The sequence below is a fragment of the Notothenia rossii genome (genome assembly GCF_949606895.1).
Source record: "Notothenia rossii genome assembly, chromosome: 5".
Taxonomy (NCBI): domain Eukaryota; kingdom Metazoa; phylum Chordata; class Actinopteri; order Perciformes; family Nototheniidae; genus Notothenia; species Notothenia rossii.
The window spans coordinates 39,869,147-39,882,608 of record NC_136903.1 but is presented as its reverse complement, the minus strand read 5'-3'; the positions used below and the strand labels follow the sequence as shown (position 1 = coordinate 39,882,608).

General features: G+C 41.3%; 1 protein-coding gene across 1 annotated transcript; it reads right to left on the bottom strand.

The window, feature by feature from the left end:
• On the bottom strand, nucleotides 1–5,974 carry LOC307041555 (uncharacterized protein). Its single transcript, XM_079685022.1, has 2 exons — nucleotides 5,594–5,974; nucleotides 1–5,465 (listed from the first exon to the last, which is right to left on the bottom strand). The coding sequence occupies exon 2, from the start codon at nucleotides 5,201–5,203 to the stop codon at nucleotides 860–862; it is 4,344 nt and encodes a 1,447-aa protein (XP_079541148.1). The 5' UTR covers nucleotides 5,204–5,465; nucleotides 5,594–5,974; the 3' UTR covers nucleotides 1–859.
• Nucleotides 5,975–13,462: the final 7,488 nt, after the last annotated feature.

Sequence of the window (13,462 nt, the reverse complement as noted above, 5' to 3'; positions counted from 1 at the left end):
TGTTACCCTTTAGAAGATTTAAAGACAGCTCACAGAGTGATTGAAGAAAATCCGTGGAGCAGTTCTTGAGTATATCCTTGCGCTTCGAGGGCTTGGCGTTACAAAAGGCCTTCAGCATCGGCATGTTTCGTTTTAAACGGGCTGACATAGGCTACTGTTTTAAGTTTTCGGTTTTGGTACATAAACAACTAGCCACTGGTTAGGTAGTGCTCCCGATCTAAGTCTGTAGATGTCTGGACAGCTGGGGGTCATGTCTACGATTAAATAACCGTGAGGTTCTTTGGTGGCGTCTTCAAAACTCTGTAGGAAAAATGATTTATTGCCAGGGTATATTTGCTGAGCAAGTATGTTCATCTGCAATCTGTCTCGGGGGTTTTTAAACAAGACCATGTAATTAGTATTCAAACTAATGGTACGACTATTTTTCCCCTGATGAAAAACATTCTGTGTAAGCATCATAACACTCATATTCCTGTGATGACGGTATTGGGTGAAAAGTCTGACTACTTCCGGATGTTCGGAGGCCTGAAATATAACATCGTCCAATATAATCAAATGACTCTGATTAGGAGGAAATAGAGATTCGTCTTCAAATGATTCAGGCAGACCTTTGATGAATTTCATATTTGTATTCTTTTCCTGCAGTTCTGCATACATGGGCTGGAAAGAAGTATAAATCCACACAATATTTTGAGGCTGTACATCCATCACATGAATACAATTTTGCAATACATTCTTGACAAAAAAAGTTTTTACACACCCACTGGGGCCAACTACTAAACAAGAAAAAGGAACACGTAGTCTGGGCTCAAAATCAATTTGGCTGGGTGAAAACATTTCTGTCTCTTCTTATTATTTCTCAATACCCAAAAGGCAAAGTATTTCCTCCGTCTAGCAGACGTCTCTTATCAAACACAACTCGGAACTTTTTGGTGAATGACACATTTCTCAAAACGAAACCCTCTTTATTCCGTACAATGTTGTGTTGCGGAGCCTCAATTACCCTCCCCCTCTCAGAGTTTTGAACGTAGCCTTCCACCAGATCTGTTAGACTGTCAAAGTTCACTCGTTCACAACATTCGTGCGTTTGTGTGATCCCTTTCACTCTCATCACAACCTTTTTCTGATTTTTGGTTTGGTAAGCATAACTTTTAGAGCCTGCTGAAACAAACTCTTCAATCGTGTCGCCCCCCAGTTCATCTGTCAGATCCCCCAGATAAACCCCCATGGGCAGTGGAGTCTCCCCCTGTCTTGTCACATAGATTATACTATCTGTGTCGTAGTAGAAAACTGTGTGCTGTAATTTCTCCAACTCACTGTACAGTTTCAGTCTGGCATACGCTGTGGTGAATGCTGCAATGAATATGTTATCTACCTTGTTGGGAGGAGAATAGCAATTGTCTCCGTAACACCACTGAACAAGAGCCGTCCTGTCGTTGAGGAATGAGAAATACTTAACCTTATGTTTAGCTGAAAACAAGAGGTTAAGAAATTCTTCTGTTTTGGTCACAATCTTAGTCTGAGTCAGATTGCTTCTCTGGGCAAATTTCCCCCAGAAACTGTTGAGACATACTTTTGACACTTGTCTTTTGGCTGGATTTGATTTGATTTTATCTGCATCCAGCAAGATCCCCTGATTAACATGGTAGTCTGTCACATACTTTTTTCTGCTCTCATCATCTGTGGCCTCTGAAGGATAACCTGATGCTTCTTGTTTGCCCTTCAAAAATGTGTGTATATAGTCTACAAAAATGCTGTCGCTTTTGTTCTCAAAATGCCACACCTCTGTGATCTGAGTCAGCTTGTACCCCATATCCAGGGCTTTGTTGAACTCTGTGGTCACCCAAACTCCTGTTAATGCTCTTTCCTCTTTGCTGTGCATGCAGGGCCCCTGTTGATTGTTAAGCTCAGCGCATGTACGGCAGAGGGTGAACACTAGCTTGCCCGCTGCAGTTCTGTAGGGAAAGACTGGAAAGTAAAGGCCCTTGGGAGGATCTACTGTGGCTCTGATTAACCCAAAATAACTCTGAGGATCTTTGAAATCTCGGAATATGATCTGGGGGTGTCCAAGTGGATATAAGCCTGTACAGTTTACAAAAGGATAGAGCGAGGTGAAATCACAATAGTGAACCAGTTCATCGGCCGCTGCCGTGTGCCTCAACTTCACTGCACATGTCCTGCCCCCGTACAAAGCCTCCCGAGGGGTCAGTGGCTCTGGAGCTTTGTATTCCCTGAGGAAAGCCTGCAAATCCTGATTGGATTTTTTCATCTCACCCCATGTATGCTCCCGCATAACGATCACTTTGGCCCCGTGAACAGACTGTAGCTCATGCAGCTTTTCCTCGCTGGCAGCATGGAGCTGCTCAAATGTGCCACCTGTCAAGGGGTTTTTCTCATGACCCTTATAGCAAGATGGACACCCGTGATAGAAGCAACCAAGAAATTCCCATACAATCTTTGCGCCCGCAACTTCAGCAAAACCGTCCATGACAAAACGACCCACTCGTTTCTCACCCTCATTCAACGCATGCTGAATAAATACACCTTCGGCTTGGGCCACCCACTCCAGCCACTGAATACCTGCATCCGAGTACGTCTTGTTTTCACGGCGGTAGTCGTCGGGTGGGGGAATTGCTAAGGTCTTGGGCGGTAGAAAGTTTGTTGTAAAAACTTTCATGCACGCAGAAGCGATGGTCCCCCGACTAAAAGGATCCACTCCTGTCTCCTCGAGAAACCCTTTTCGAAATAAAGTGGCGCCCTGGGCAAGAATGTCAACATCGTTTTTACAGTAAAGCAATGCCTGCTTTCGAAAATCAAAAGTACCTGTGCGTACCGTCTCATACCATCTGAAAAAGTCACTCTTTTCATCAGTTGTCATGCGCTCAATCCCATAACAGTGTGCTGGTGGGTAAGGTCCGATATAACTCAGATTGGCCTCAGAGCTGAAACCGTGAGGGAAGTACCCCTTGATTTTATCTTCAAATCCCAAAGCTTTTGGCATTGCTGCTAAACGCATAGAGAGATAAGACAGTGAGTCTATGTACTTTTGTCCGAAATCCTGGTCAGTAAAAGAGATCACTTTACTTCCTTGCATTATCAAAGAGGGTTTTAGCCCCTGCTCAATCATTGCATTGATAACGAGATAGCTGTCAAAACCCTTAGCATTGTGAGCGATGAATGTTGCATTTTTGAATTTGGGGGACCTAAAATGTGCCAGAAACTGCAGTGCACAGTCGACACCCTCAGCGACCCAAATTTTGCCTGCAAGGGTTTTTGTACACACCAAAAAAGGGGCATGTGCACCTTCTGCCCCCGCCATTGTCTCAAAATCATAAAACACAATGTTGTCATTGTGTTCTGTCTCTTTGGGTAACACTCCGATGTAACACAGATGTTTTTCACACTCTCCTAAAGAAGCAGAGGGTAATTTCTTGCTGCATGTTTTACATTTCTTCACCACACACTTGTGTGATTTATCTGCACTACTCTTGGGGGTGTAGTAAGAAAGTTGGCAATCTACACACTTTTTGTGTAAATCGCAGTTACTGGCAATGCCTGATGCTCTCTGTGTCTGTTTTTTATGTCGAGAGTGGCAGCCAACCGTACGGCACTTTTTGTTACAATCTTTACAAAAGATGGGTTTAAACTCTTCCCGAGTACATGAGGGGTCAAGGCAGACAAAACAATGACCAGTACAGGTGTGTGTCCACTTTGAGACATATGGAGAGCCTAAAAACCCCTTCAAGTCTTTAGTCCCATAATAATGGTTTTTGAAGAGGAACAAAAACACAGTTTTGTCTCGTTTGGGGCCGTCTGTCTGGAATTTACAGTGGGCACGATCATCGTCGCCTCTGTAAAACACCACAATCTTGCATTTCAAACTCTCTTCGAATTTATCAATGTCGTTGAATGTCACAGCTGTCTGATCTGTCAAACCCACCCTCCTCTGAATCTGTATACCGCGTTCATAAGCTTCGCTATCAGTGATGTTGTTATGCAACAACATGGCTAAATTAATAGCAAAACACAGCTGGTTGGAAGGGTTCTGAACAACGTAAAGAAACCTCTTCTTCTTTCTGACAATTTCACTGTCCAACATTTTACTAGCCAATCGTTTCTCACCACCGCCACGGGGTGATTGAACAATTTGCACCACAAGCTCAAGATTGCTGTCTGCCATTACCTCCAAATTTGACTGCACTGCATTGAACAGGGCATCCTCAAAATCATTCAGATTATTAACACCATGGGCATTTAAAATGGCTGACACGTTAGCCTGTAGCTGTTCACCTTGCAGTTCAATCTGTACAAGATCTTCCCTCTCTGCCCGTGCAAAAGCCTCATGTAGCATAGCATGTACATTGCTCATCAGAACCCTATAATAGGCCGCAAAGTCTACGCCAGCGTTAGGAGGAGTTAGGACTAGAGTCTGACGCAGTTCTGTGTTATTGAATACAGGTCGAGAGAAAACACATGTTGAGGTATCTCGGCTGGCGCCTCCACCATGTTGTAACGAGGAAACTGGTGATTCTGAGTCACTCGGAATGTCATTCTGATCAATATGTCCACCACTTTGCATGGAGGAAACTGGTGATTCTGAGTCACTCGGAGTGTCACTAACATATCCACCATTTTGGACTGTGTAGACTGATGATTCCGAGTCACTCAGAGTGTCACTAATATATCCACCATCTTGCACAGTGGAAACTGGTAATACGGCATTGGCTGAAGCTTTGCTATTTTGTCCATTCAGACGGAGTACATCGTCTGGGAGCTGATTTAAAAGCCCCCGGTTCTGGTAAGAGTCTAGTGTCCATTCCATAGCGTCATTTAATGCTGGAGAGGTTGAGTTTGTTTCAGAGGAGGGGGGATGTACGCATGCAACTGTTTCTTTGTCATTTGATTCACTGATACTGCCTGAACACGGAGGGGAAGACATGTCTCCAAAAGCGTATTCCTCCTCACTGCTTAACTCATGCATGTTTCGCATATCCTCAAGAAAAGACAGTTCTCTAGCTGTGGGGGGTTCTGCTTCTGAGGGGCTAGGAGATTCGTTTTCAGCTGAGCCTGCTATTTCACTGATATTGCCCGACCCCCGAGGAAATGACAGGTCTTCAAGCCTGTAATCCTCATCACTGCTTAGCCCGCTTATGTTATGTATATCCCGAAGAAAAGACCTGTCTACATCTGTTAAATCATCCATGTTTGACCGTTTATGAAATCATTCCCCATCAAACAAAAAAAAACAAAAAAAAAACAAAAAAAAAACAAGATAAATCAAAAATAGATGGGGCACCACTGAAGAAACATTTCATACCGCTTCTACATTTATGGTCATAAAGCCAACATACCATTCGGATACATCATTAGCAGTTTACATGAGACCCGTCCAGCTTATTCATTTGGTGTGACCGAAAAGTTGACCGTAACATCAGCAAGGGTCCTCTTGATAATAGGGGATAGCTCTATAGAGAAAAAAGAGAGAGAATAAAAAAATAAATAAGAGGATAAGTATTTTTGAACACAGGATTATACATTTAACAAACAATTCATTTAGCGCTAATCTTATAAAATAACAATAAAAGGCATTTACCGGAATGATAACTCGTCAGGAGTGTATCAGGGCCTGAGTTCAATATCGACCTGATTCTCAAGCAGATTCTGTGTTGAGGGTTGACCCCCACCTGCTGAAGAGGGGCTGTGTCTGTCGGACTCGTTTGGGATGTGTATGAACCAGTCACAGGTGTTACACACTGAGATCAGACACGAGGGCAGGACGGGTGTGTAAAAACTCCAGAAAGGAGTCCTCTTGGGGGTCGCTGCTGGCTGGCTCACGCGGGGAATTCAACGCCTTTTAATAGAAATGAGTAAGTATATTAAAAACATTATTTTGGATACTTTACTCATAAATAAAAAAAAGCCAGTAAATACAACAACATCCAAGCCAAGCAACATTAAATAATTACATGCTATTATATAAAAAAAAAAAGTACTTACCAGTGTTTTTCTTCCAAAAGATCAGATCCGGGGTCCAGGAAAAAAGCACACAGATGATCTGCTACTCACTACATGACCTCTCTGGTGAATCTGTAACCTTTATAAAAACCCCAGCTGAACTAGCGAGGTTTATGACTCTAAAAACCCACCAATCGGATTATTCCTAGTTGTTTAACAAATTAACATCACATTTGTTTTTTTTATGACAGAGAAAATACTGTTTAGGCTTATTCTTATATATATATATATATATATATATATTGATAATATGTACATACACATTACAAACATGTAGATAGTAGACGAAACTAAAAAAGAATTTCCCAGCCTTTCTGTGTTCTGATCAGCTCTGAATCAGCATATTTTGGTCTGGATATATTGACACCTCAGAGTCTCCTCTCAAAAAAAACCTCCTACCTGCTTTTTCTATACTTTTAAAGCCTCAGCCGACTGCAGGACCTTGGTTGTTAAGAGACAGGAGTCTTCATCTCCATGTGAAGACATCCGTGACTGCTTCACACACGCACCTAGGAAGGCAAAAGGTGCTTTCTTTGTTCTGATCAGCCCCAATCTGCATACTCTGTCTGAATACATTGAGAGTTACTTTTGACTCTAACAGTGTTCCACTGGAGTCATAGCTTTCTGAACTTATTTCTTAGCAGCAATTCGGTTTCTTTTAAATGGCCTAGGCGAATTTTGGCTTTTTTTTTTTTTTTTTCTCTTGCCAAGATACTTTTAGACACACTTTGAGGTATGCAAAGCCTTAAAACTAGAACACTGATGGCTGGCATACGCTGCAAACTTCATCGCCTTTTAACAAGAGAGTAAGTATATAAAACATTATTTTGTATATTTTACACATCAGCAGAAACAGAGAGAGAGAGAGAGAGAGAGAGAGAGAGAGAGATGGAAGGAAGGGGTGAGGAAGTCTCCCCCAACTCTACAGACACAGGCCATAGAAAAGAGGAAAGTGTGACATTAGGAAGGCAAAAGGTGTTGTCTTTGCTCTGATCAGACCGAATCCGCATACTCTGTCTGAAATACCTGGAGAGTTACTTTTGTTAGAGCTTTCAGAGCTTTCTGAACTTATTTCTTAGCAACACTGGGCATTTTTGTGTTGTATTGTATACAGTTGAAAAGTGCACAGATAAACAGTCAAGCATGGGCGGTAAAAATGTGTCTCATCAGGCTCTCTAATACACACACAGTCATCTCTGTGGTGCCTGCCTGCTTTCCAGGACTTTTTACAGCCTCTGGCCGACTGCAGGGCCATGGGGTGTTAAGACAGGCACCTATAGCTCTGGAGTGAAGGTCTCCCCACACACACACACACACACACACACACACACACACACACACACACACACACACACACACACACACACACACACACACACACACACACACACACACACACACACACACACACACACACACACACACACACACACACACACACACACACACACACACACACACACACACACACACACACACACACACACACACCTCCTTGGGAGGACATCAGTGAAGGTCCCCACACCCACACACACACACACACAAGCACACACACACACACACACACACACACACACACAGACACATGGGGGGCGGGCCCACCTGTCACTTTTTATGCATACTAATGTGATTGAAACATTTTTTATGATACACCATAAGGCGCAACAGTGGGGGCTTTTCACACCTGTGAATACACATCAACCCCCTCCTATCGACGGATCTCACACCTACTTAGGATATCACACCTACTTGAGATCTCACACCTCGAACAAAGGGAGGCGGGACTTAGCTCATTAGCATAAGTAGGTAGAGGTGTGACCTGTCACAGCACCTGTCACCCTCTATGCATACTAATGAGATGAAAGCGGGATGAATCTTACTACTCATGTTCTTACTCAATAGCAAGCCACAATTATTGCTTTTATTTTAAATCGTATAATTTCGGACTTTTGCTGCCGTCTGTAAGGAAAATAAATGGGGCTCAGAGCCTTTTTAAATCTTTTTTTCCTTCTAATTTGTTATTCTTTTCAAAATAACACAATTATCCTTGTTTTTATTTATTTGTTTAGTTCCATAATCTCTGGTTTTGTTGGCGTCCGTCAGGAACTGAATTTCAAAATAAAAATAACCGGAAACAGACGTCGGTATTTCGAGCGATTACCCAAGATCCTCAGCTATGGTTTAAGCTCGCCGATTGGATGTTTTAGCAGCAATGCATGTTGAGATTTGGTGTTTATATGATATGAAATTGGAAAAACATTTTAAAAGAATAAAATAATACTTAATTCCGAGTGTTCTTGCTTTTCTCTTTGAAAGTCATCACATAACGGCATTGTAATACACGGTTCGGCTGCATTACATATTACAGATCTGCCGTAGTTCTCTATTTATAGAGCCCTGATGAGAAGACCTTTGAAAAAACTGGAAGAAATGCCGCCGAAACTGAAGACTTGACGTGGATCATAAATATATCAACAATTAAACAACATCTTCAATTTCTCTTCACACAATACGTCTCCTTGCAGTATCAATAGTAATTCGGCTGACTTTTACATTTGATCTAATTCATAGATAGGTTATATTTAATTTACACCATAACGGTGCACAGCTGATATAAAAGGACTTGTAGTTTTTAAAGATATTACTGATTTTCTTTGAATATAAGAATGTAAATACAGAGTCTGAAATAGTATAGCAATATGCTGTAAAATTATGTGAAAACATGTATAAAACTACACATCTTCAGATGTTGTGCATACATAAGTGTCCTACACTAATAATACAAAGTTATTATGGATGTGTGTACCTTGTGTGCACCGCCTAGTGGTTAAAGCCCGTTATTGAATTATTGTTTTTATGTGTTATATTTGATTAAAAAAATATTAAGAGTACATACTTTCATAGGGGGGAAGTAGAAGGTCTGTGATAGCAATATAGAATATAAAAAATCAAGAAGATACTGTAAGTGATCTCTACAATAAAACAGTTTAGTGCAGGATGTACAAATATAGTAATATGAGGAGGCGCAAAACAGAAAAACGAATTAACCTTTATTTAAACATTAAATAATACCTTAGATTAAGGTCTTCTTTTAAATAAGAAAAAAGCTTTGGGCGTATCTACAGATAAACATTAAGCCTGACAAAGTTAACGTCTAATATATTGCTTTCCTGCAATGTTAACTATGTTGAAGCACTTATTTTAACTGATATTATATATATGAATTATACTCTTACGAGGCGCGGGAAGGTATTTTGAGTGAGGGTGCTGAGGTGCTGGACTCCAGTGAACACTATTACGGGCACTATAGAGCCCGCACAAAAGCACTCCAGTCCCCACACGCAAACACACAGTACACCCGCGACTGTTACAATGAAGACTCGATAAACAGCTCACGGCATATAGGCAGGGGCAAAGTGCCCCTCCTCTAGGGGGGTCCGGGGGGATGCTCCCCCGGGAAGATTTTTTTAAATATTGAAGTTAAAAGCATCAATCTGGTGCACTTTGAGAGCAACATTAAGAGATCTATGGATACATCTCTCAACATCCATATGAAACACAACTGTAAGCAGATGTTGTTTTTCTTTATGAATATTTTACAAATCACTCCCCTTTCAAACTGTTTTCTTGTTTTACTGCCATATAGTATTTCATAACTGTTTTTCCTTTATTCTCTTATTTTTTTATAACTATAATGATCATATGAAGGTGTGCCGCGGAAATAATATTTTTAATAATTTGTGACCAAACTGTTTGAGACCCACTGAGATAACTTAAACTAAAGTTAACTATCTAAACACTCAGAGAGTCCTTTAGCTCACCTGAGCCTCTCAGTCTGAGAGGAGAGCTCTCCTCCAGCTTGTTGTGGAACAAACAGCTCCGTATGTCCGTTAGTGCAGCTAGCTAACCAGATGCTAACAACACGGTCCCTGCTGCTGGCACCGGTCCCTCTCTCTCTCCCCCCCTCTCTCTCCCTCTATCACACACACTAAATGAGCTATTTCCGCACACACACACACACAGAGCCGAGTTTGAATGACACAAGCACACTTTTATTTCCATGCAGCTCTCTGATTGGTCTGGTGTCTTGCCTCTGTTTCATTCACTGAACACGGGAAATTACAGTCCTGCCGTCCTCTCTAGTGTCTTGATGAGGTTCACGTAAAGCACGGTTAATGTATTATATTATTGAGGTAGAATTGTCTGGGGCTACAAAACATTCGGGGCAGGCCCAACATATTATTTTACCAACAATGTGGAATTTATTGGCAACATATTACACAGATTATGCACAGCGGGAGCAGCAATAACCGTCAAATAATAATTCAGACAGGGGAGCTCCGCACCCCCTGCCTGCCGCTAGGGGGTGCTGCGCCCTCAGCACCCCCCTTCCCGCGCCCATGTAACTCTTATGTATGTAGATAGTATAAGAAATGTGCAGAATATGACAGTTTAATGGTGGAGGTATACACACATATTGATAGATGTCTTGTAATGCGCTGTTGAGGAACCTGTGACCCAAGATTTTCATTCATTGCATACACCGTAGTTGTGTATGTCAATAACCTTTGAAAATCTTGAAAGGGATTTGCAAAATAGTCATTAGACAGTTTTTAATTAACTATTAGTAGACGATAACGAGTAATGAATATACTTTATTAATCGTTTCCATTCATGTCAATTGCAGATAAATGTTTAGTCTTCTCAAGCACCAACTATCAAATATCTCTCCTGATTGTTGGCACTTGACAATCACCTTCCCTGAATTTTACTCAGGTAACTAAAGTCTGATTTAAGGGTTGTTTATATTTCACATCATTAATCAGAATCTGCAAAGTAACTCAAATAAGTGTAGTGGAGTAAAAATACCAGGTTAACCTCTGAATTGTAGTGGAGTAGAATTACAAAGTAACAATGAACTGTCATGTGGGTATATATTAATGCTGCGCATTATGGACACAAGCAATTTTCACCCATTTATTAATTATATGTTTTACATTTGATAACACCAATGTCATGGCAACTTCTAATTGTGGGAAAAACGAAAACGTTCAGTAGAGACGTCCCATAGAACATTTTGCGAAACACAATAGCCAGCATGTGTAGTTCTGGGGGGGCGTTCGATTCCAGTTTTGGATAGTCTGGCGTGGTTTCGTTCCATTTCAAACAGCTGTTTGACGCTAGGCTAACCTTGACGCACTGCCACTCCAACATCCAATCCCAGAGCTTGAAGATGAATCACGGGGAATGTAGTCCTAAACGATAGCTGGGGATTATGGGTAGTGTAGTGTCTTCGGCCATCCTAAACTCCTTCGAGGCCTACGTCTGTTTCCGGTTATTTTTATTTTGAAATTCAGTTCCTGATTGACGTAAAAAAATCACGAGATTATGGAAATAAACCAATAAATAAAAACAAGGATGATTGTGTGTTATTGATGAGTAAATAACAGTGTGTTATTTTGAAAAAAATAACAAATTAGAAGGAAAAAAAGATTTACAAAAATACAGATTTCAGTATCCTGAGGCTCTCAGCCCCATTTATTTTCCTCACAGACGGCAACAAAAGTCCGAAATTATACGATTTAAAATAAAAGCAATAATTGTGGCTTGATATTGAGTAAGAACATGTATTTATTAACCACACAGCTTTCGGTCTTCCTATAAAACGTAATGCTGTGAGACTACCAATATAAATACATTGCTTTTAAAATCGTGCTGTGCAACACACACAAAAGGGGAAAATCGTGTTGGTGAACACGAATCAATAGATTAAATATCGTGCTGAAGGGAACTGCGGAGTTGTGTGATAATTCTCAGAGGGTTACATTTGATCTACCAATAATAAAAAAAAAAGGCTTTATTAGTCATGACCGAAAGAACGAGATCGCGGGTACAAGCGGCCGAGATGGGTTTTCTCCGCAGGGTGGCTGGTGTCTCCCTTAGGGATAAGGTGAGAAGTTCGGTCATCCGGGAGGGACTCGGAGTTGAACCGCTCCTCCTTCGCGTCGAAAGGAGCCAGTTGAGGTGGTTCGGGCACCTAGTTAGGATGCCACCTGGGCGCCTCCCTAGGGAGGTGTTCCAGGCACGTCCAGCTGGGAAGAGACCAAGGGGTAGACCTAGAACCAGATGGAGGGATTATATCTCTTCTCTGGCCTGGGAGCGCCTTGGGATCCCCCAGTCAGAGCTGGTTGATGTGGCCAGGGAAAAGAAAGTTTGGGGCTCTCTGCTGGAACTGCTACCTCCGCGACCCGACCACGGATAAGCGGGAGAAGATGGATGGATGGATGAATGGATGGCTTTATTAGTGCAGCTTGGAGTATTAACAAGCTGATCAGAACACAGATCCAACAGAAATGAATGCGAAGCAAACATCTGAAATCTTTTTGACAATTTACAGACATTGAGACAAATGTGGAATGGATAATGTTTTGTTCAACGGCTTAAAATATAATTTCTTAAAGGTCCCATGTCATGGCCATTTCTACTGATCATAATTCCATTGTTGAGGTCTACTAGAATATATTTACACTGTTCAATGTTCCAAATCACATTGGTTTCTCATACAGCATCTCTGTAAAGTATGTGTATTCACTCTCTGTCCTAAACGGCTTGTTGGAGCTCCGGTCAACAACCCATCCCCCTTCCCTGTGAGCCCACTGTGCTCTGATTGGTCAGCTCGCCCACTCTATTCTGATGAGTCCACCACCGTTACAGCGGAACATCAGTGATTATGTGTTACAATTGTTGCCAACATAACTGGATGTTACCGCAGCAGCACAGAGGAAATGGTCCAATGTACGAGGGAGAAAAGTAGAGATGAACGAGTTGAAGCAACTAAAAAGGTACATTTGAAATGAATTTATGCACGCAGATGTCTTTGATGTCTTTTGCTCTAATTTTTGTTAATTTTGTGCTTAATCCTGTCCTGCTTATTTTATTTCCAGTAGGCCTCTGTATCAATCTTTTTATCAAAGTAATCATTCATGTTGGGCCTGAGGACCGCGCCTATATAATCATTTAATGAAGAAAACTTAAGCCAGAACTAGCAGGACACTTTCTAATTTTACAAAGTTTCTGTGTGTTTGTTCCTGAATGGTAGAATAATAGAAGAAGAAATAGACTAAAACTACATATTTCAAATTGTGGTTTATAAGATCAAAATATATACATAAATATCCTAATTATGAATTATGTATGAAAGAAAATCAGCTTTAAATAGCATATGGTGCTGTGATATGATACAACTACAGAGGGTGAATAACTCACAAAAATACATTCTAATTTTTATGAGGTTCAGTGTAAAATTCTACATCAAACTTCACGTGTTAGGGATACCTTGGCCACAGGGGAGCAGCCTGTGAGCACTGTTCGCTGCTTGAAAGTGAAACACTGAAAACACTGAAGGAAGGTTTACCTTTATCTAGCTGGAGTTAAATGTTGTGTTTAG